Source organism: Peromyscus californicus, unplaced genomic scaffold (assembly GCF_007827085.1).
Source record: "Peromyscus californicus insignis strain IS unplaced genomic scaffold, ASM782708v3 Scaffold_19__1_contigs__length_69161282, whole genome shotgun sequence".
Lineage (NCBI taxonomy): Eukaryota > Metazoa > Chordata > Mammalia > Rodentia > Cricetidae > Peromyscus > Peromyscus californicus.
Window position 1 is genome coordinate 59,826,100 of NW_026294491.1, and position 24,012 is coordinate 59,850,111.

At 38.7% G+C, this 24,012-nt stretch overlaps 1 protein-coding gene across 6 annotated transcripts in view; it reads left to right on the plus strand.

Moving 5' to 3' along the window:
* Positions 1 to 24,012, plus strand: part of Supt3h (SPT3 homolog, SAGA and STAGA complex component) — a 355,460-nt gene that overhangs the window by 150,653 nt on the left and 180,795 nt on the right. For 5 of the 6 annotated variants that reach the window (XM_052745407.1, XM_052745406.1, XM_052745410.1 and 2 more), the window contains one exon: positions 15,608 to 15,692. In XM_052745407.1, coding sequence (XP_052601367.1) covers positions 15,608 to 15,692 — 85 coding nt within the window. Of the gene's footprint in view, positions 1 to 15,607; positions 15,693 to 24,012 lie in introns of those variants that run through there. The other variant, XM_052745409.1, reaches the window with a different exon arrangement.

The following is a 24,012-nucleotide window of genomic DNA, read 5'->3' on the forward strand; positions in this document are numbered from 1 at the left end:
TTGACTGTAGAATTCCTACCAAGGGTATCTGAATCTCCAAATTGTTCCCAGTGTTTCTCTAATTCATGTACAAGGGATTATTTTTTTTAATTTCCTGTGGATTATATTTGTTTTGTTTTGTTTCATTTTTTTAGTCTTAGGACATTTTAGGCCATTACAATTTGAGGATGATGGTTAACAACTTGCTTTAGAAATAGCCACCATATTTTAATTCTATATTTATCATAGAAAATAGAGCCTGGAGGGCAGATTAGAAACATTTCCCAATGAAGGGTTTTATAAACTGGAATCCCAAGATGGGTTAGTAAAACAAGGTGTCATAATGGTTGATATGGCCTAGTTTGATCATTTTCCTCTTGAGGAATGTAAAGAATCTCAAGTTAAAAATTAAAGTAGGCTTTTTGTTTGTTTGTTTTTTTACACCTCCTGAGCTCACATCTTTAGAGATGTTCTCTTAAAACAGAAAAGAAATAATCTGAGTCTGCTTCAATAGTCAGTGTTCTACACTTTATAAAAATATGTCATGCTAACAAAAGAGGCCATGTCACAGCCCTCGTAGGTGTCCTTGTATGTATGATTGTCTTACCTTACTTCTTACAGAATGTATTAACTAAGCAGTGACTCACTTATTCTTCCCTTACCCATAATGGAGTAACACTGTGCTACCAGACTTACTAACTGGCCACTTAATGAATGTGGAAAAGCATAACTCACAAAAATATAGTTTATTCCCTTACTATTTTGTGTGCTGTATGTGTGGTATATATGTGCACAAGTATGCACACACATGTGGAGGCCAGACAAGAACATTTCATGTCCTTCTCTATCCCTTCGCACCTTATTTTTGAGGCAATGTCTCTCACTGAATTTGAGGTTCACTCTGGTAGCCTGCCTGCCAGAGAGCTCCCAGGAGCCACCTCTCTCCGACCTCCAACCCTGGGTTTGCAAAGAATGATGGCTGTGGCCAGCTTTGGGGTGGAAGCTGGGAATTGGAACTCAGGTTCTCATGCTTTCAGAGCATGTCCTCTTACTACACCATCTCTGCAGAGCATGTCCTTATACCCACTGCGCCATCTCTGCAGAGCATGTCCTTATACCCACTGCGCCATCTCTGCAGACCCCTCTTGTATTTCTTACTGTCAACCTTAATCATGAAAGAGAAAACAAAAGTGCCATGGATCTAAGTGAACTCTTTCTTTGCCTCTGCTCCCTCTGTTGAAAAGGTGATGATCTTAGAGGTCTTTTCCTGACTTATCCAAGACCAGTTAGAATTAATGCCCCATGATACCTTTTAGATATCGAGAATCCAGGACCTAGTTACTGAGGTGACTCAGCTTCTTCATTCAGGATGTTTTGATTTTACACCAAGACAAGACAGGTAAATAGGCCTTTGTCTTTCCTTCTCCATATTAGCCACTGACAACTATAGTACACTTTTTTTGAAGGCAGAAAAAGAGACTGGTGAAGTCGGGTGCCCCACAGGTCTGCAAGTTGGTGTCCTGCTAGTGAAGTCAGGTGCCCGACAGGTCTGCGAGTTGGGGTCCTGCTGGTGAAGTCGGGTGCCCCACAGGTCTGTGAGTTGGTGTCCTGCTGGAGAAGTCGGGTGCCCGACAGGTCTGCAAGTTGGTGTCCTGCTGGTGAAGTCGGGTGCCCCACAGGTCTGCGAGTTGGTGTCCTGCTGGTGAAGTCGGGTGCCCCACAGGTCTGCGAGTTGGTGTCCTGCTGGTGAAGTCAGGTGCCCCACAGGTCTGTGAGTTGGTGTCAGCTCCCTTAAAGCCCATTGTTTCCATGGAAAGCAGATAAAGAAAAACATTTAAGTCAATATTGCTTAAAATCTTTGTCCTTATTGTAATGCAGCTGCAAAATCATTAAATTGAACTTTTATAGGACTTTTAAAGAAGTTATTTAAATCGTGTTTGATTTTAAGAAATTTGAAATAGTTACATTGAATTAAATCAGCATTTTTTTCTATTGATTATTCTTATAACATGTAGTAAAAATGTTACAGACAGCATTGTTAGTGTTCTCCCTTGCCAATCCCTACCCAGCCCTGACCCCATTTTTGAAGCGAATCATTGTAGGCTATATTGTTTTAACAGCATGGTAAAGGTGACAACTATGTGACAATATAGTAAACATATTGATACTGTATTTTCTCTTTTGAGATTGAAACTTATGTATTACAAAACATAATCTCCTAGCTTTAGTACTTTCCTTTCAAAAAGAAAATCTCATATTTACTTGATTTTTTTTAAATTAAACCTTTGCAAGGAAAAATCAGTAAGCAAAGATGAGCTGTGTGAATTTAGTGTAAAATGGAAAAATAGGTTATGAACAATTTAATGTGCAAACTAAACTCTGCTTTGAGTCATGTAGCTGTGAACATGACTCAAAGCAATATGCATTGTATCCAGGACTACAGGGGGTCCAGCCCCTTGATAGTGCCCTCCCAGGGTCTAGGAGGAATCTACAGCCAGCTGATAATTAATCTTTGATGAAAAGAAACGAATCTATGTACATGAAATTCCTTAGTCCATGTACTTTATTATTCTGTTGTCAGTTACAAGCTTATATTCTGCTCTCATATTTAGCTCCTTTCTTGCCCAATTACTCTTTACATTTATCTGTTGTCCCCTCCAGGTTCTATCTTAATTCCTTCATCTAGTTCTGCCCCTTCTAGGTTCTCATTCATTTAGTTCTTTCCCATATCATCTCCTCTCTCATCTCCTTCTTCCTCATCTCGGTGTTCCCCATCTGGCTCTTCCTCATCTTCCATCTCGTTCCTCTAGCCCTTCTAGCCCTTCAATCTAGTTCTTCCCCATCTCAGCTTGTTCCTCTCAAGTTCTTACCCATCTAGTTCTTCCATTCTCTTTTCTCTTCTCCATCCCGTGCCCTGGAAGTCCCAGTATAAGAAGGGAGGGTCCAAGCTAAATTATGTAAAGCTATTACTTAACGTCCACCTGACCTAGGCGGTGTCTCCTTTTGGAATTTACCTTAAGTCAGGAGACTTGCATGTGGGCTGTTATCACTGTTAGTCCTTGAAAGTTGGGCATCAATCTAAGTGGTGTCCCCTGTTAGTCCTTGAAAGTGGCTAACGGAGATATCTGATTCCAGAGAAAGCCTTTCCTGAGGCTGTTCTCCAAATACCTGGAATGTGTATGTCCAGAGAGTGATCAGTCCACACTGTTAGCCCTTCTAGGGAAAAGTCAATTGGGAAAACTATGAAGGCACACACGATTTTCATAACAGAATATAGCTGATATATAACAAGCCAAATAACACCAAAAACTCCTTGGAATTTGGCTTCCTCTGGAGGAATTCCCTGATCCCTCCAGGTAGTGACTTTTTCATAACCATCTGAGTTCTTATGATATATTCCTGTGGCCTGCAGCAGCATCGGACCATGCATATGCTTTGGATATACAGGGAAGGGGTAGAAAGCGAGGTTCCCAATTATGTGATATTCTGGTTCTGTATAGATGGAGTGAGAAACAAGTTGTTCATACTCAGGTTCTGGACATCTCTTGGCCCAGGACATAAGGCCACACACTATTTCCTCAGAGTTGAGCAAGTATTTTCTCTGAAAAGGTGAAAAGTGTTCTCTCAACAGCTAGAGAAAGGAAACATGTTGGCAGTAACAAAGCTCCAGCTGTTACTCCCATAGACTCTTGAACTCATGGAAATCTAAGCTACAAACAAGATCTTTAATATCTCCGAGGAAGACCTAGTTTTGAGATCCTCTGAGACCTTTCTCTGCCTGTCCTCTATATATGGACTAGGAAAGACATTCATGTATTAAGCTGCAAAGAAAATTACACCTTCAATATTAATAATAGTCACATACCTGATTTACCCATTTCCTGGTCAAAATTCTAATCTTTGTTATACCTGTATTATGATACATCTATTGGTAATGTGATTAATCTTACACTTATGTTGTAGAATTTCTACAGTAAAGTGTTTTTTAAGGTAATTAAATGTGTGTGTGTGTGGGGGGGGGCCTTGTATGCAGTTGTCTTAGGAGGTCAGGAGAGAGTGTAAGACCCTCTGGAGCTAGAGTTATGGGCAATTTTAAGCAACCCAGAGTGGTTGCTGATACTGAACTTGGATCCACTGGCAGAGCATCAAGCACTTTTAACTGCTGAGCCATCTCTCAAGCTCCGTTACCAAAGTATATTTTTAACAAGGTTTTAACCTAGGAAAAGTTTTACTATTAGCAGGGTGGTGTCTAAACTTGGTCGTGTCCTTCCCTTCCAAGCTTCTACTACTGACCTGTACTCATTCAGTGGTGCAAGAGTCAAGCCCACGTATAAGAGACTATAGTATGACCTCATTCCAACCTGACCTCCCATTTCACCTTTCACCCTTTCACCTACACTCATCAACTCTGAATTTCTCTTGTTTCTATGTGATTTATATATAGTGGCACCGTGATTGCTTCTGATTTACATTTGAATTTTTTATTTTCATTTATTCTTTTCTCATAGAATACACCCCAACCACAGCTTCCCTTACTCCCACTCCTCCCAGTTCCCCCCAACCTACCCTCTCCCCCAGATACCACCCCTATCTAAATCCCCCCAGAAAAAAAAAACCAGGCCTCTCAGGGACATCAGCTGAACACGGCACAAGTTACAATAATACAAGTCATAAGCCCTCATATCAAGGCCAGGCAGGGCAACCCAGTAAGAGGGAAAGGGTCCGAAGAGCAGGCTGAAGAGTCAGACAGCCCACTCCCACTGTTAGGAGACCCCCAAAACACCAGACCAACAAACATAGCATATGCAGAAGACCTAGAGGAGACCCGTGTAGGTTCCACATTTGCTGCCTCAGTCTCTGTGAGCCCCCAGGAGCCTGGCTTACTTGATTCCTGGGCCATGCTTCCAGGTGTCTTTGAACCCTCTGCCTCTTCCATGGGATTCCAGAGCTCTGAGGGGAGGGATCTCTGAGGGGAGGGATCTAACATGGGATTCCAGAGCTCTGAGGGGAGACCTCTAACCTGGGCTCTCTGGCCTAATGTTTGGCTGTGGGTCTCTGCATCTGCTCCTATCAGTGCCAGGACTTTTATAATGTGTTCTTAAAACTTTAAAAAAAAAATAGGTGAATTTTATAGTTGTTTGTTTTGTGTGTGGTGTGCATATGCAAGCCTGGGGTTAACACGGACTGCCTTTATTACTCTCCACCTTGTTCTTTGAGGCAGGGTCTTTCTCTGAATCTGGAGCTCTCCTGTTTATTTTAGTCTAGCTAGCTTGCCCCCAGGATCCCCAGCTCCTCCTCTGAGGGTGGGGATTACAGACTGATACCACGTCCACCAGGCTTTCATGTGGGTGCTCCAAATCCTAAAGACTATCATCCTTACACCTAATGAGTATCAAAAAGCCATTTGTTTGTATTTGACTTGACAGAGAATTCTTTGCCCCATTTGGATTCCCTTTTGCAGGTGATAATATGTAAAGCTTTGATAGTCCAGTGCTCTCTCCTCTCACCTTCATTAATTCAGCTGCTATGTTCTTTACACAGGATTGGCATTTCTGCATATCCAACATTTAGTTGTCAGTATGTCATCCAGAAGCCTACTATAAGCTACCCAGTTTGCATAATGCCCATGTCATCTTTTACCTCATTTCATTTTCTTCATGGTAGACGTTGAAATAGCCTACATCTCCAGGTTTCCGATGAAACACCTTACTGTGAAGTAGTCAGGGGTTCATTTATAGAGCTTGTAGAAAGAATACTGAGAATGGGAATCCCTTTGATCTCATCCATTGTATATGTGCCCTTGGATAATCTAGACCTGGAATGGAAATAATATTAATTCTGTAAAGGTTCTCACCCAGGTTCTGATTTACTATGCTGATAGAAATCATTATTAATATGTTACCTCGAAGTTGATATCTGTGATGATAACTATATGTGTGCTCTGTGGTTGCTTGGTATATGGGACAGTTGGCCCTCTACATCCATGGGTTTATCATCTGTGGATTCATCTTCAGACTCTGGTCATCAGCTCCTAAACAGTGCTGCATAATAACTCTTATATAGCATGCACACTGTAGAAGCTAATCTCAACAAGGTGTATCCAGGCTCTGTGCAAATGCTGAACTTGTTTTACATAAGGACTTAATTGTCCTCACATCTTCATGTCTGTGTGAAACCTGCAACTAGACCTCTGCAGATGCCCAGGGACAGCAGTTTGTTTTTACTGATATTTTCAGTGTACTTAGATGCCCTCAGATGTTCATGGCAAGCTTGCTAAAGTACAGATGAAGCTTTTAGTGGTACAGCTTAATATATGATTTTAATGATAGTTTGTGTAGACTTGTATAAAAAGTTATTTATACATACCAAAATTTGAAATTCTGGCCTATAATCTAAAATGAAACCAAAAGATCATTTAATGTTTGCTGTATGCTTATTCTCAATAGAATCATAACATATAATTATATCTTAACATCTTTCTCATGTCATCACTTTTTTATACATGTTCAGAGAATAAATTGAAACTGCATTTTTTCTGGGTATACTAAATTCCATTTTGATTTGAGGACTATTGTTGAGACTACAGATAAATGTTTTCTTTATTTTCTCTGAACAAAAGTGACTGATCATTGCGTAGTTTACATATTCTGTAAAGACAGTTGTCTTGTGTGCTTCGTGATTTAAATTGAATCCTTTTCTGAATAAGCAAATGGAATATATTATGTAGTACAACTGGAATATATTATGTATTTTCTTTTTGGCAGCCACAGATATTTGTACAATTAATTTTCAAATTTCTTTAGTAATTATACAATGACTTTGCAGTGTTTTCCTCATTTATATCTTCATTTACACACATTTGTATTGTTCAGGACTAATAATTCAGCTTTTGTGAATATAGTTATCAGGAGAAAAATCTATGCATGGAAGTTTTATTAATTGATTAGTGATATAAATTATTATCTGGTATTTTTTCTAGAATGCTACTTATAAGAAGTATAATTGCGTTAGGATTATGGCATAATTTTGCTTTACTTTTAAAAATGTTGAGGGAAGGCTGATTTTAGTCAGGAAACATTTTTTAAAGATGATCAGTTTTTTATACTCATTTAAAATTTTTGTTTATTTGTTTGTTTTGAGATAGGGTCTCACTAAGGAGACCAGCAAGGACCTGAACTCAGAGATCTGCCTGTCTGTGCCTTCAGAGTGCTGGGATTAAAAGCCTGTGCCACCACACCCAGTAAACACTTGAAAGTCACCAATCTCAAGAAAATTCTAGATGTCTAATTCTTAGGGACTTGAGTGAGTTCACAGTTCATAGATAATTTGTCTCTGTATGGGGTAATGCGATGGCATGGGGTAGAAATTTCAGCAGGATGTGTTCCGTGTCGTATTACATGATGTCCTTATGGACAAGATGGAGAACTGGCTCAAAGTCAGTCCTGAAGCTAGTTCACCTCTTCATACTCCACAAAAGTGTTGACTGTGGGATCCATTGTCTGTAGCTGACTTGTTCTCCATGTAGGTTGGAGGGCTGTTTTGTTTCTTTTGTTATTTATTTATTAAAATCTTAAGAACTTTTCTATTCAAATCAAAACTTAGTCCTCAATATATAACCAAATGAATACTAAACTACCATGATTAAACTGACAACTGACAGTGGTGGTCTTTGGGAAAGTCTCCCCAAGGCTGTAGCATTTAGTGAGGCCTTGTCATGTGACTTTTCCTGGGGCTATAGGAACAGATGTCTGTTCTCTCTAGAAAGGGTGCTGACTACAGGGCCAGCAAATAATCCACCAAGTCTAGGTTGCTGAACCTGAGAGCTTATTGAGGTTGCTTCTAAGACAAGCATGGATAACTCCAAGGCAGCTGTATCAGGGGCTGCTCGGGACAGCCACACTCTGGGGCTCTCTGCATAATACACAGGCGGTTCAGCAGTATAGTCTCCGGATTGTCCTGCTGAATGTGGCCTTGTGAAACTCCTGACTCTCTCAAGTCCCTGGGCCTGGTGAAGTCCTCTCTTCTCCATCCAGGAAGGCCTGCTTCAATTCTGAGGAAATGGCTATAAAACAGACAGACCTACAGGCTAAGAAGTGAGGAATGTTGAACCTTGAAGGGAAACATGAGGTCTAGTGATGTCAACTAGGTCTTTTCATAGATTGCTCTGGGCTGGGGATGGGAAGAGGGTTATTGTTAAAGGACATAAAGTTTTTGGGTACAACAGAAAAGTCCTAAAACTGGATGGTATAGATGGGCGTACTACTCGGTAAGTTTACTTAGAAATCATACAATTTATACTTTAAACAATCAAGTTTGCAGGCTATGTAAATAGTGTCTCAAGCTGGGTTTTAAAGATACTCTCTAGCAAACAAAAGAAAACTTTTGAAAACAATGCTTATTCAAAGTTTTGAAAGTAGGATTTTATATTTTCGTCTAAGCTTGATGTTTAGAAGTCGGTAAAGAAACAGAATTCTACTCAAGTAGAGAGCATCTCCTCCCCAAGAGGCAGAGGACAGGCACAGTAACAGCAGCTTAGAGATCAGTAGGTTTACATGGCACAGCACACATAATAATGCTGGGCACATGCAATCACTCAGTGATTATTTGTGGCTTAAAGGAAAGTAGGTATTGATAAAGTTGAATGTGTATAAATGTTGAGTTTGAGAGAGAAAGAGGCATAGGCACTAAGATGCCATCAAGATATTTCTCATAGGATATATGCAAGTGGCCATTGTACAGGTCTTTGAATTTATCTGTTGGTTAAAACACCACAGGATAAACATGAAAGGAAAGTGATAAAGCTGATAGGGTCTATGAGAGCAGGCTTCTCAAACAGTGTCAGAATGTTGAGATCATTCAGCACAGGAAGTTGCATCTTCCCAGGAGCGTATTTGTAGGAAGTTTCTCAGAGGCGCAGATGCTGAATCTCCTGTTGTAAGAAAGCATGGAGGTCCTGGAATGGCATTCTGGAGTATGACATCCTCTATAGAAGAGTCTCTTGAGAAGACACACTGTTCAATATTCAGAGATGTGTTAGTTGAAAGGAACCCTTCCTGGTTGACTTTGAGTGGTGGCTGCTTAATACCATGGCAACTGAAAAAATCAGTTAGTTATTAGTCACAGGAGTCAGCTGCCCAGTTTGTAGGAGTCTCAACTAGTTAAGAAAACGAGGGCCTGACATGAGACAGAAACACAAGGAATATTTGTTGACTGTGTAAGGAAATTCTTTAAAGGCCCCATTGTTTGCTCTCATTACCAGCATCATCTCATTGTTTAAAACGGAAGAACTTGCCGGGCGGTGGTGGCGCACGCCTTTAATCCCAGCACTCGGGAGGCAGAGCCAGGCGGATCTCTGTGAGTTCGAGGCCAGCCTGGTCTCCAAAGCGAGTTCCAGGAAAGGCGCAAAGCTACACAGAGAAACCCTGTCTCGAAAATCCAAGAAGAAAAACAAAACAAAACAAAACAAAAAAACTGAAGAACTTGGCTTTAAAGTGTCAGCATCTTAGGCTGCAGCTTATTTGGAATCCTTTTGCCAAAGGACTTAAGTTATTTGGAGTCTTTTCCTCCAGTCAGGTTCCTGAATTGATGTTCAATGTTGTATAATTAACATAGCTTAGAAAGATAATCATATACATGGCAAGTATATTGGTGATCACATTTCTTTCTTAGAGAATGTCTCAGAGCATGTAACGTGCATTTCAGTTGTAGACAATAATACTGGGATTTCCCAAATTCATTTAACTGAGAAATTGTTTTTTAAAAATCAAGGAAGTGTTACAAGAATGTTTATTTGTATTTATTCATGCTATTAAGTAAAGGTCTGATAACGCAGCCTTTTTTCTCTGTAATCATCTAAATCAGGTGTTACCTCATCTTACTTAACCCACAGATAACTGCTAGTCTTCATGAATCTCTCTGATTCCTGGTTCATATATATTTGCATGTTTTATGGGATATTTTGCTTGTAATTGAATTTGGTAAGCACCTTCTCTATCAGGGAACTATACTGCCTTTCCTACAGATAGTTTGTTTAAACAATATTGAAAGCAGATTTGGTTGTAGTTACAGGGCATCTATTTCCAACATTATAAAAAGTTGAGGTTTTTTTTCCCCTAAATTCTAGTAACATTAATAATGTTTTAGCAGTACAGAATGTTTTGGGGGTCTAATGGGGCAATGGTTTTCTTGAAGTGGTTGCTTCTCTCTGCAAAAGCCTTGCAAAAGATTTAATTATACAAAGTAATTGACCCAGAAATCCTTTATGTTAATTTGTTAAACTTCTTTTCTGAAAATGATTACTACGGTTAATTTCTCAAGTGTCTTACAGTTTTACTCATTTAATACTGCACAGCATGGAAAGACTTCACATACAAAGTCCCATCTTCCGCATTGAACTAGGTTCAGGACCAGGAGGTGGTTTTAAAACAAGAGTGTGCAGGCTGACATCAGCATTGGTCATTGTACTTAGTCTTCATCGCCTTTTCAGTTCCTCAATAAAGCGTCTTATAAAGTTTATGTGAACGTTTGACCCATGACTTGTTAGAAGTTCATGTCAAGGAGAGGGGGATCTTAAGACATTAAGTTAAGCAAGCAAGAGAAACAATTCTTACAAGGAAACTTTTGTCTCTGATTTTGGCCTGATAGATTGGCTTCCACAAATATTTTCTTAATTAAGTTCATGTCGAAGAAGTAGATAAGTGTCAGGGACAAGGACAGAATCTCTAGTTAGTGGAAAAATACAGACCCCCAATAAGACAGGAACTAGATCATCTTACAGTCAGGTTGCCTAACAACAGGACATTGAGGCAGAGCCCTTGACCCTTTCACCCTGTAAACATCCTATACAAACATCCTGTTAGCTTGTCCCACCTTATGCAAATAACAGCTTCTTGCTCCCCCCACCCTGCAGGAACTATATAAACCCTCTTGGAGAAAAATAAAGTTGCACCTTGATCAGAATCTAGACTTGGTGTATTTCCTTGTATCTCCTGTCCCTATCATTCCATCCTTAGGGTAGTGGAGAACCCATTGAAGCCCTGTAGGCGGGGCAGATAAGATGAAAATTTTGGAGCTTAGAAGCATCAAAATTGAAGAGTAAGGCTAATGTAATAGGCCTATTTATGACTCTGATTGCCCTAAAGGACTGTCCATGCCTGAACCTCTCCATCTGCCCCTTGGCCAGTGGGTATTCAGTTTCAAGGTCTGTTAGAAGATGCTGTGGTGGAGGAATCACGTGGTCTGATGCTTGTGGTTTGCATGTTTAGTCCAATGCCAGATTAGTGGACTACAGTGCGGGCTGTATCCTCTTCATTACCTCTCCTTCCATTGGGAGCAACCCCTGGGGATTACAGTAACACCTAGCCTATGAGAGTGTATTCAACCAAGGGTCTGGAAAGTAAAAAGGAAACTTTGGTGGGGGAGATAGAAAGTCATCGAAAGCCTTCTTTAAACCAAGGAGTTGTCACACAGTGTCCGTTAAAAGATAATCTGTTACCTCACATAGGGAAATGTCCCAAAAGACCAGAGCTATGGAAAAAATAAAAAACATGACTCCCCAGATGACAGTAATTTGTTACTGTCATCAGCATAATGCAGTACATCGTGTAGTGTACATTAACATCTGTAGCCATGGTAAATACTGAAAGCATCTCAGCATCCAAGTAGGCACACCATGGAGCTTCTGGGTCTTGTTTTGTGGACTGGGTTCTTAGCACATCAGTAGATGTGCTCCTGTACCTTGAGCTCTGCGGTCACTGGCTCAGTGTCTGCCACAGATTCTTACTACTTCGCTCCTCTGCTGCCTTTTCTCAGTAGCTGTCAGTTCAAGCTGGTCAGCTCTCCTCTCTGTAATCAGAGTGTGAACATTTGGAAACATATTTGAATTAGACAAATGACCTGCTAAATGAACCAAAAAGAACAATATAAAGCCCTAGAGCAGTATCTCCAGCCTTCAAAAGTAAATGTTTTAAGGGAGGAGATGATTCTTGGAAATGACTTTCACATATAGTATCAGAAATGAAATAAAGCTCTCCTCCCTCCTCAGATTGTTTATATTCATGTGTTCCAGTTTGTGTTAACTATTTCTTTTTAATTTTTATCCTTCTTTATTTCATGATTATTGCTTAATTTATTATATAAAATTTAGTTTTTTCATGTAGTTTTGCCTCACTCCTACAGGGTGTTTCAGGACTAATCTAAAACGGTAAAAATATCTTTCAGTTTGAGTAATCTCAGACCCAAAGTTACTTTGGTTTCAGTACTACAGAACAACAGAGTGGGAACTAAAGCAGGTCACCTGACTTCCAGACTGTGTCTCATCATCCTGGATGCCATCTATTGTATAAGAGACCCTGAGAACTACAGAAGGTTTTCTGGGCTCAGGTCTTTTGTGGCTACATCGTTTGGGTGCCTTTCCTCCCCTGACTTGGATCCGTGATACCAGCTGAGTCTTTACCTGATGACTTTCACAGATGCCATCCTTGGGTCCCAGACATGGGTGTGAAGTTCGTCTTTACTGCATTGATGGGCACATAGGGCCAGTGAACCCAAAGCTGCCATGGCAGAAGACATTTCAAAGGACATCTGGTGTTATCTATCTGATCTAGTCCATGGTATTTCACAGAGGGTTCAGAAAGAAAGTGAATAGCCTGTCAGAAGACAGCCTCCCCCCCTCCCACCCCAAAGGAGATTAGGATAGGCCCAATTGGAGGAAGTGGGTCACTAGGAGTCTTTCAAGGGCACATCTTGCCTTTGGGCTCTTGTTACTCTCCCTCTGCTTCATCTCTACCCTGAAATGAGCAGCTGTGCTCTGCCCTGCCCACCCCTCCCTGCCTCTCCACAGGCCCACTGAACAGGGCCGGCAGTGGGCCTGGCAACGCTAAGACTGACAAATGTTTCAGTGTTTCTGTTATGTGTTTCTGTTGAACACACGTGCGCACACGCATGTGTGTGCGCGCACACACACACACACACACACACACACACACACACACACACACACGGTTTTGATAGGATTCTATGACTTTAGGCAGTTCTGTTATATTAACAGTATTCTGTCAAGTGCAGAAAGATTTCCTTTCTTCTTCCTATATTTACTTTTTATGGACCTTGTCTTCCTTAATTTCAGCAATCTTACATAGTTTCTTGTTGGTAAACCTTTTGCCTATTTTGCTAAATACATTACTTTGGATTTTATTCTTACTGATTATATTGTCAGTGAATGTGTTTTTGTAATTTTTCTTCAGATTTTTAATTTCTAATATATAGAAACACAGCTAATTTTGAAAAGATTTTATTTTTTTATGCTTGTGGATGTTTGCCTACATTCCTATATATGTGCTTCATGCATTCCTCATGCCTAAGAGAGGCCTGAAGAGTGCACTGGATCCCCAGGAACTGGAGCTGTAAATGATTGTGAGCTGCTGTGTGGGTGTTGGGAATGCAACCATAGTCATCTTCAAGAGAAGCCAGTGCTCTGAACCACTGAGCCCTTGCTCCAGCCCAACACAACTGACTTTTACATTCTGACTTTATCCTTGAACTTTGACCTGTTTGTTTTCTAGCTCTGATTTTTTTTTATTTTTTATTTTTTTGGTGCATACTTTCTATAGAGTCTGTCAGATCATGTGATCTTTGAACAAAAATGATGTTTCTTCTCTTCTTTGTTCTTGGATATTTTATCCTTTTCCTCCAGTTGCTCTGGTTAAAACTTTTAGCAGTGGGTTGAATAGAAGTGACAGAAGATCATCCATATTATGTCATGTTTTTCACCATTGAATATGTCTTCTGTGGAGTCTCATGTTGGTCTTTAGCATATTAGGGAGGTTCCCTCAAGCAGGTTTATTATTTATTTATTGCTATGTTTCTCATATAGACTTTTCTTTGTTCTTTTTCAAATAGATGAACCAACTTGTTAGTGTTTTTTTGTTACTATGTGTGTTTTATTCTATTTATTTAGCATTGAGCTTTACTATTAGCCCAGGGTATCTTTAAACTTTCATGTGCATAGCAGTCTTTGTTCTGGGATTATAGGTGTGCCCTAAAGCATGAGTCACTTAGTTAATACTTAATTATTATTTAATTATCTGATATGTGTAGGTCTCATTCTGTAGTTGGCTGTCCTGCTCTCTCATTCATAAAGATATACTTCCTAGTATATGTAGTACTGGTCCTTAATATGTCATCATCTGGGAATAGTTGTAAATCTGTGATTAAATATGTTCTTAAAGGGATGATACTAGGTACTGGAGAGTACTATAAATGCAAATCACTTTAATTTTTGAGAGCAAATTATTCTCACCTTGAAATCTATGCTAGTTCACTCCCAATTGTTGGTTGCAAATTATGTGCTCTCAAAAATTAAATTTATTGCTAACAATTTTTGGTGGTGATATTATTCTTTTCCTGTTTTTTGGTGTGTGTGTGTGTGTATGTGTATACGTGTGTGTTGTTGTTGCTGCTGCTGTTTTTATTGTTTTATTTGAGACAACTTGTCTGTGTATAGCCTAGACTGGCCTTGAACTCGTGATCCTTCTGCCTTTACCTTTTGAATGCTCTGACTACAGCCTTGTACTACCCTGCATGGCTTACTGCTAGAGATTCGTAGGGAAGATTCTTTTCCTTGCCCATTTCTATGCTTAGCCTTGGCAGGTAAGGGACATTGGAAGGATGAATAGTCGGCTTGTTCCCACACTGAAAGCATCAGGACCACTGGGTGTAGGTTTCTCACCTTTATATTGGCTCTTCAGATGTATTTCCTGTCTGTTATGGGGTCCATTCACTCTCACCTTGAAATCTATGCTAGTTCACTCCCAATTGTTGGTTGCTGTGAACTAAATATACACCTGAATACAAATATAAGGGCCACTGCTCTATCTTCAAGGGAGTCAGTCTTCTCACTGTGCTTGATTACTTGGTCTTCTGCTGACCCAGGCAGTTTCAGGTGTCCTTTCAGAGGGAGAGTCTCTGCATATCTAGTTAACAGATGCTGGAAACACAAACCATTCTTTCTATTCTGCTGGATGTAGGTGGAGATCCTAAGTGATACCATCTTATATTTAAGCAAGTTTCACTGCTACCATGTCATGTATTTTCTACCTTATGTGACTAGTGCTCTTCTCTTACAGTGATAGTGTAGACTGACTATCTGCTGATTTGATGCTTATATTGTGATGTTGGTGGTGGTATTTTTACATTTTCAAAAAATTTAAATTATTTTTAATTAAGGGTATTCATGTTTGTGTGTCTGTGGATAGCAACCCATAATGCAGGTACCATCAGAGGCTGGAGGTGTTGGATTCCCTGGAGCTGGAATAAGGTGTGATTTTGATCTGCCTGCTGTGGATATTGGGAACCGATCTTGTACTTTGCATTTTGACAGAGCAAATCCCCTTTACAAATACTTTGTAAGCCAAGAAGGGATGCTGATAATAGTGTACTTTCTTTGGAAGATAGAGTTTATAAGGAAGACATTTACTTCCTTAGTCTAGAAGTAAGAGTGCATTGTGGGATTGTTGGAGAGAACAATGACCTCTTTATACAACTGATTATTACAATTAATGAGAAGTATATATTTTTGTTTTACCTGATTCACAGCATTAATAATGGTATGTCTTAATTTTTCCTGCAGGTTTTCTTTAGGTGATGCTAGGAGGCCTCTCCATGAAACAGCAGTTTTAGTAGAAGACGTGGTTCACACACAACTAATTAACCTGGTAAGATCACATATAACCCTCTTTGGTATCTCTTTTTTATTCTGTTTTTATTGTACTTCCAATCGAACACATTAAAACAAAGATTTTATTTATAGCTATATTTTTGGCTTTGTTGAGATATAGTATAATAATGCCTGTGTAAGTGCATAATATGATACATTTAATAGTATCAATAGGGATGTTGCCATAACAACAGTATGTTTATCCATCACTGATGTGCCTCAGAAGTTTGTTAGAATTCTTTAAAAGCCTGTTCTTTTTAGGGTAAAAAATATTTGCACAAATTGTATAAGGAATTCTCAAATGTTGTTCAGCTTCCTCTGGTGTCAGTATCATATATAACCATAACAGTTATGGAAACCTGTAAATAATCCTGGCCCAATAACTTTACAGCTGAATTCCAATTCCATCCTCTTTGCCTCTAATCTCTATTTCTTTTCAGAGACCCAGTCAAGGATACCACACTGGCTGTTAGATCTAGTTGCCATGTCTTGGATGTCTCTTTCTGTCTCTGCTAAGCCTGCAGTATTTCCTATCCTTTCATGACCTGAACATTTTTGAGAGGTAGAGTTCTTCTGTTCCGTGGGTCTGCTCTTATAATTAGAATGTAGTCCCATGTGTTGAAGAAGATTTTTAGAGAAATGATGGATCTACTGAGTGTAGCATGTCAAGGGCAGCCTGTCTTATTGATGTGTACTAATGTGACGTTTCTTGGATCACACATTGAAGGTAGAAATGCTGAGTTATTTCGCTGTATAGATGTACTTGTTTGATTGGTTCGTATTAAGGGTCAAACCCAAAGTTTTGTGCATGCTAAGAGTGCCTGCCATAGTACTGAGATATACTCTAAATCCATGTTACTATTATTTTAAACATTCAAGTTAGGTTAGTAAAATACATTGAAATGTATATTTTTATAGCTATGTAAATATTTTCTTCTCCTGAGTACTTTTTACCTATTATCATTATAATAGGAAATTTTATAAAATTATTACTATAATGTTTACACAGGAGTAATTTTTTGTTTCTTTCTTGTCTAGTGATTACTTGGTATCTTGCTTAACTGAAAAGCTTTCCTGCCCTGTTTATTACTTTTTGAGTATATCAATATAGATAGTGAATATTTGAATTCTTTCCTAGATGTCATTATCCAGTGTTACCATTATTTCTATTACTCAGGCTATTCCAAGGCTGGCCAGTGGGAGCAAATTGTTTCCCAGTTAACTCATGTGCTGCGTATATTAATGACCTCAGCACTTCCTCTGTGGCATAGGCACAAAGACGTCCTTCCAGTATGCTAATTTTACCAATTTTTAAAGTTTGCTGTCAGAGATTTATTGACTTAGAAATATTTCTATTTTACTGTATTCAGGAACATCAATCTTTATTGATGTTGAATTTTGAATCATAAATTGCATTTTTATATAATAAATTTAAAGAGAAATTTATTTACATTACTTTTTATTTTTTTTAATCATTTGATTTTTTCCTTTATATCTTTAGTTCTTAATCTTTTTTTGTTATATAGAAGCAATTTTGTCTGTTACTGAATAGTCCCCTAGTTTTATTATAAACATTCATTAAAAGCCTGCCTATACCCATGGATTTAAACCTTCTTTATCAATATAGGTTTATCTGCGGCAAGAGATATATTTCTTGTATTCTGTGCTAGTTTATCTGTCTTTGTACTTAGGTGACATTTGCTTATTATGTAGGTCTTACAGTGTATTCTAGAGATCTTAGGGCTATATTGCCCCCCTCCTTTTTTCTAACATATCTCACTGGTCTGGTGTAATCATAGTCCCTTATATGTATTGTCCCTTTCCAAAGTTTTAGTTATTTGTAGTTAATTGCAGCCTGAAAATATTAAATGGAGAATTCCAAAAATGAACAATTAATAAGGTTTGAAAGTACACATCTCTTTACCTGGGAAGTAAATCACTTTTGTCCCAATATCTATGTTATATGTACCACTTGCCCATTAGCCACCTAACTGCTTCCCTAGTTATCAGACTGATTGGTATTCCCTAGCTTCTGGTGTCCAAGTAATTTATTTTAAGAGAAACATTACTTTTACACAACTTTTCCACAGTATATTCTTTTTTAAGATTTATTTTTTGTGTGTAGATATATGTGCATATGAATGCAGGTGCCCTTGGAGGCCAGAAGAGGATCTCATGTCACCTGGAGCTAGAGTTACAGGTGGTTGGGAGCTGCCTGCCTGGGTATTGGGAACAGACTTTGGATCCTCTGTATACTGAGCCATCTTTCCAGCCCCTCCTAGTGTGTTCTTAAAGTTGATTTTTGGTTGTTGAACTCTTACTGTGCATAATGTATAAAGTGTTTGCATAGAAAGTGTTTAGTACACAGAGGGTTTATACTTTCTGCTCTTCCACAAATCCCTTTGAGTTGTTGAATGGAACCTAGTCCAATGGGAAGAGGAAGTTGCTTACTTATTTTTAATGTAAAATTGCTATGATCTTGTCTATCATGTATAAATTTTATTAGTATGTTTATTGAAATCACATGCATTATAACTTAGAATGGCATCTTTAGGGTATTGACTTGTTTTTTTGGAAGAACTAAGGGTCTTTATAGTTGTTCGAGACCGTTGATGCCTTTTAGGGGTATTTGAACATCTCCTTTCTTTAGGCTTGCATATTTCTTGTTACATTAATTACTTCTTAAGTATTTAATGTTCCTCATGGGCTTTATAAGTGGGATTTTCCTTTTGTAATTACATAGTGAAAACATAAGCCTGTTAATTCAAGATGCAGAGCAAACTCCAAATAGGATAAACCAAAGAAATATGGATTCAAATTGCTAAGCAGTCATAGCATAAATCCTCAAAGCTGGTAGGCTTTCCTAACCAATGATAAAGATCAGTTAAAGGCATTAGCATTCCCATCAAAATACAGAAGCAAGAATGAAAGGACTCTATAGTCCTGCAGTGTTAAAGATTTCTGGGTTGGCAGTTATTGTTTATTTGTCTCCATCTTCTTAGGCAGCTATCTTCAGTTGTCTCTGCTTTTCTCTTTTATAGGGATTGAACTTATGTATTAAGTAGTGCTATTGATATATATTTATAGTCACTATGCAGTCTCATATATATCAGCAGTTAAACCTTTTTGTGTGCGTGCATTGTGTGTGTGAGTGTGCACATATGCATGGGGCACACACACACACACACACACACACACACACACACACACACATCTGAGTATGGAAACCAGAGTTTAACATCAGCTGCCTTTGTCAGTTGCTGTCCAGCTCATCCTTTGAGACAGGGTCTCTAAAATGCAGCTTGCTAGCTTGGCTATTGTGACTGGCCAGCAAAGCCTAAACATTGTTCTCCTGTCTTAGACTTCCTGAGTGCTAGGGATTACAGGTATGCACCCCTGTTCTCAGCTATTTTGTTTGGTGTGTGAGAGCTAGCAGTTGAACTCTGGTCATTATGATCACATGGCAAGTGCTTTACCCTCTGATTGGCCTATTATGGCAGCTGCTCACATCATGCTGTTTGTTCTTCTTGATCTTCCAACACTCTGAATTTCTCTGAAGATTCGATGTCCCTTGTCAGGTTGGGTAAGGGTGCTTTGTAGATAGACCACACAGAAATGTGGATTCCCATCCTATATTCCCAATAGATTCTTTTGTAGGAGGCTGTGGCTAGGATCAGAGTTCCTATTTTAAATATATCCTTAAGATCTTTGTCATTTCAGTAATGCAAAGTCCAGCTTTGAAAGTGTCAGTTTAGAATAGTAGTTTAAAACTACTATTGTGGGAGATTTCTTTGTGTTGCTGATCTGAGACTGCCAATGGAATTGGACCTAGGTTGGTAGGGTGGAGTCCACACTAAGCTGGCCAGCAGAGTGGACCATAGAGTTTTCTGGCAGACTGAGCAGAAGCTCTAGTGACACACAGGAGGAAGGAGCAGCCTGAGGTGATGCACAGTCTTTTCTGAGCAGGGAAGAGAACTGGTGATCATTTCTCCATCACTCTGTGGAACTCTCAGGTTTATTTCCCTAATATTTAACTCCCAAGTTTTATTTTTTAATAAAGCAAAAAAAGAAGTTGCAATATCTGGTGCCCAGCATGGGGCTCTTTAACATCCATTGTGGAGAACTTTCCACTGATACCTTCTAACAGGCTAGGAATTATTATAAGTAGGCACTGTGAAGGCAATTTTTCTCTATCCTCTTTTTGTAAAGGTATAGTAAGCAAGCAGTCTTTTAAATCAATCATTATAATAGACCATCTTTTAGGTAATAAAGAAGGGAAGGGAATTTCATGCTGTAAAGAGCCCAGCATATATTTATTTATTTATTTATTTATTTATTTATTTATTTATTTATTTATTTATTTATTTATTTATTCTTAAATAAATCACCTTATTTAAGAATTAACAGATTCTTAAATCTGTTAATGTTCTCCATTTTCCAGATTTCTTTTTAATGACAAATATAGGAGAATTCCAAGGACTGGTCAGCTCTTCAATATGTTGATTATCTAGCTTCTCCTGAGCCAACTGTTCTAGTGCTTGTAATTTTTCTGATGTCAAAGGCCATTGTTCCACCCAGACAAGTTTCTCAGTTAACAATTTTAAATGTAGGGTTGTTGATACCCTTGAAAGATGACCAGCCGTTGTTTATGTATAACCTGAATGGTTGGTGCTGTTCTGGAGAATACCTTTTAATGTTTCTCTCAGAAGCATTCTTTATTTTATGGTTTGTTTCTGATATTGGAGGAATGTTAATCTGTGTTTTCCATTGCTGCAACAAATCATATCCCCATAAATTCATTGCTATGTTAGCCACATATGGTTTTAATTTTCCTATCTAACCTCCTGGCCCTATACACTTGACTGATCTTGTAATTTGTTTCACATGAGATAAAGTTTCAATCCCTAGAAGCTGAACATTTACCTCCTGAAGAGGCCAATATAGATGCCAATATTTTGGTGAAATTATTGTTACATCTGCACCTGTGTCTAGTAAACCTTCAACCACAATGCCATTTATTCATATGTTTAGCTTTGGTCTTTGATTATTTATAGAAATTTGCCAAAATACTTGTTTATGGTCTCTCCTGAAAATTTTGTTTTATTTATTGAAGCCTTTCTATCATCCAGAGCAGTATGACTTTTAATAGCAGGCATTGGGTCTTTTAATTGCTCTGTGGAGGAGTTTCCTCAATGCTGGCAGGGGATGATTGAACCAGATTTGACATGGGGACCTATGAGAAGCCCCATAAGTCAGTTTCCAATGAGAAAGGGTTACCTTGCCTGTCCTTGTTATCTGCATTTATTGGTGCAATGCTGGCCTTTGTCATACCTTCTCCATACTCCATATAGCTGGGCCTTCTGTTTGGATTATCTCTAGAAAAAAACATTGATTCTAGGAACATCTTGCCTACAGTCCCTTTTCAAATGACCTTGTTTACCACAATTAAAACATCTGACATTTTTATTTTTCTTAAAATTTCTAGAAATTACTCCTATCAAAGTAGTATCAGAAGCATGAGAGCCAAGATAAGTGGTATTTCTAATCCATTCATCTATTGGTGCTGATCTTGCCTTTATAGACCTAATCACCCTTTGCATTCTGAATTAGCATTTTCAAAAGCCAAAGATTCAATTAATTTTTGTCTTAACTTCTGGATCTGAAGTCACTCTTTTTGAAAAATCAGTGATGACTTCTTTTTGGCCTTGTATAATTTTAGTAAATGACTCAGTCCTCTTTCCGATTCTTTAACCCTGTCCCAAGCAGTCAAAGCTGCTATATGACATTGAGCCAAGGTATGATCATCACATCTAGACTGTCTTTGCAGGTCAGCATACTGGTCTTGCTGTTCTTGGGAAATTTCAGTACTCCTAGCCCTACCTCGTTTTTCTAGTATCCTAGCTTTCTCTCTCCATCATGTTTTCCATTGTAACTGAGGGCCTGCTTCCAATATTGCTGTAGCTAAATCTTTTCAATCTTGTAGGATAATTCTGTTCTGAGTTGCCCATGAATTTAACATCTGTTTTACATAGGAAGGATGCACACCATATGAAATGACTGTTTCTTTTAAATCATTTCAAATCTAAAACAGGATTCCAGTCAACTTTTGCATACCCTGGCAGTGCCTGTCATCTGATGGTCGTTCCTGTATGGTAACTAGATAAACTAAAGTTGGTTTTCTAATCGCCTTGGGCTATTATCTTCAATTTCATAATGTACTGTCTGTGTCTGAATATTTTTGTCATTTTCATTAGGTGGTATTTCTAAGGCTTGTATATTACCAGTCAAATTTTCATTAGGAAGTCTTTCTAAGACTTGTATCTTAACAGTCAAAATTTTTTATTATTTTTCATTAGTAAGTCAAAGGCTTGTATCTTATCAATAGTAAGTCTTTCTAGAGTTTGTATCTTACCAGTCAAATTTTCATATTTGGCACAGTTATCAAACAATTTTTAAGGATAAAATATGAACTACCAAACTGATAGTAATTAAAATCACTATTATGTCAATCTCAGCTAAGTAGTTTATCTCCTCATTTATTTTTTTCTTTTTGCAAGCCATCCGTAGTAGCAGTAAACAGGGTCCTAACTCCCTGCATTGTGATATTTCCAATTCTTAACATGGGAAAGTTCCTCCACCCCTTTTTTAAAACCTAATTTCCCATTTGAGAATTCCCAGGTGTCTCTCCAGTTCTGCTGAGGCTTACAGCATAGGCAGAGCTGTACGGCAGTAATCAGCTGCAGTGATGACGCTGGACTGTTTCAACAGGGAAGGTAGGCGCCATTGGGTGCCACAAGCCATACATATTGCATGCCTGGGCCAGGGGCCCGCTGTGGCTGCTAATGTACCGTGCGGGGTAGGGGAGCCAGAGAAGAAACCCACAAGACTGGGATGCAGTGTGAGAGGGGTCCAAGCTGCCTGATCGTGAAGCATGACCTCACAGGGAGTGCAAAGAAAACGCAGCTGGCTGTTGCTGTACCACACTGCTGTTGGTGCTGAGATGGGTGCAGTATGCGACTGCATCAGTATAACAGAGCTGGCTTGTGGTGGGGCGGGTAGTAGCTGGCCCAGCTGTGCTGGCTCCACTGCTTTGGAATGATCTAAGGCCATTCGCTGGACAATGGCCAGTCCATTAGTATTTGGCAAAGTTAAAGAAAATACTCCTTTATCTATCCTATCTTGGTGACTCCAAAATTTTGTACCTGATTGACTTTCTATCATAACTACAGTAGTCTGTAATTATCATTATCTATTATCACTATCTAACACTTCAGAGATGTACAGAATATGGCATTTAAAGTGTTTTAATAACATAAGGCTTTTCATAACAGTGAGACATGTCATCTCCTGGCAACACCAATTTACTTCAAAAGAGAATGATGGGCATTGAAGAACCTCTATGTGGAGTTTGCTTTCATTTGTGGCAGAGTTAGCCACTGGGCAAAGAAATTGATCTTGCCTTGACTGCTGACAGTATGCTGTCCTTCTCTGATGGGGTTGAAGATTAGATATAGTTACAGTTTTCCATACTTATGATAGAAAGTCAATCAGGTACAAAACTTTGGACTCAGCAAAGTAGGATAGATAATGGAGTATTTTCTTTGAATTGGCCAAATACTAATAGACTGGACATTGTGAAGATATTTCTTACTTGATAATTGTTCTTTTTTTGATAATTGTTGGTATTTTATAATGCTATGTTAGAGTTAAAACCTTTCCTTTTTATTTATTTAGACAAAAAAAGGGGATATGTTGTAGGATATTTGTTTGTGTTTCTGCTCCTATACTGCCAGTGGAGTCAGACCTTGGTTCGCAGTGTAGAGTCCACACTAAGCTGTCCTGAGTGGACTGTAGAGTATTTTGGCCACCTGAGAGGAAGCTAGAGGGATACATAGGAGGAAGGAGGAAGGGCCTAAGGAGATGCCTGGTCTTTTTAGAATGGGGAAGGTAGAGAGTAGTGATTGTTTCTCCCTAGCTTTGTGGATCTCTCAGCTTTATTAATCTAATATTTAACTTCCATGTTTTAATTTTTAATAAAGCAATAAAAGAAGTAACAATATTGGAATATCAATTTGCCTGGTTATTTTTAAATCTATAGTTTAACGACATGAGTTATCAAATAGGTAAACAAAATATAGCTATAATGCAAAAGTATTAATAGTATGAAATTTGACTCTAAGTTAATGAAATGATTGTTTGCTTTATTCACCAACATGTCTGAATACTTGAATACTTCTCTCTTAAAACAGACCACCTTAAGATAGTATAAAATCTCTCAGTAATGCTTAAAGAGTTTAAGTAGAGTTTGAGGACAGCCT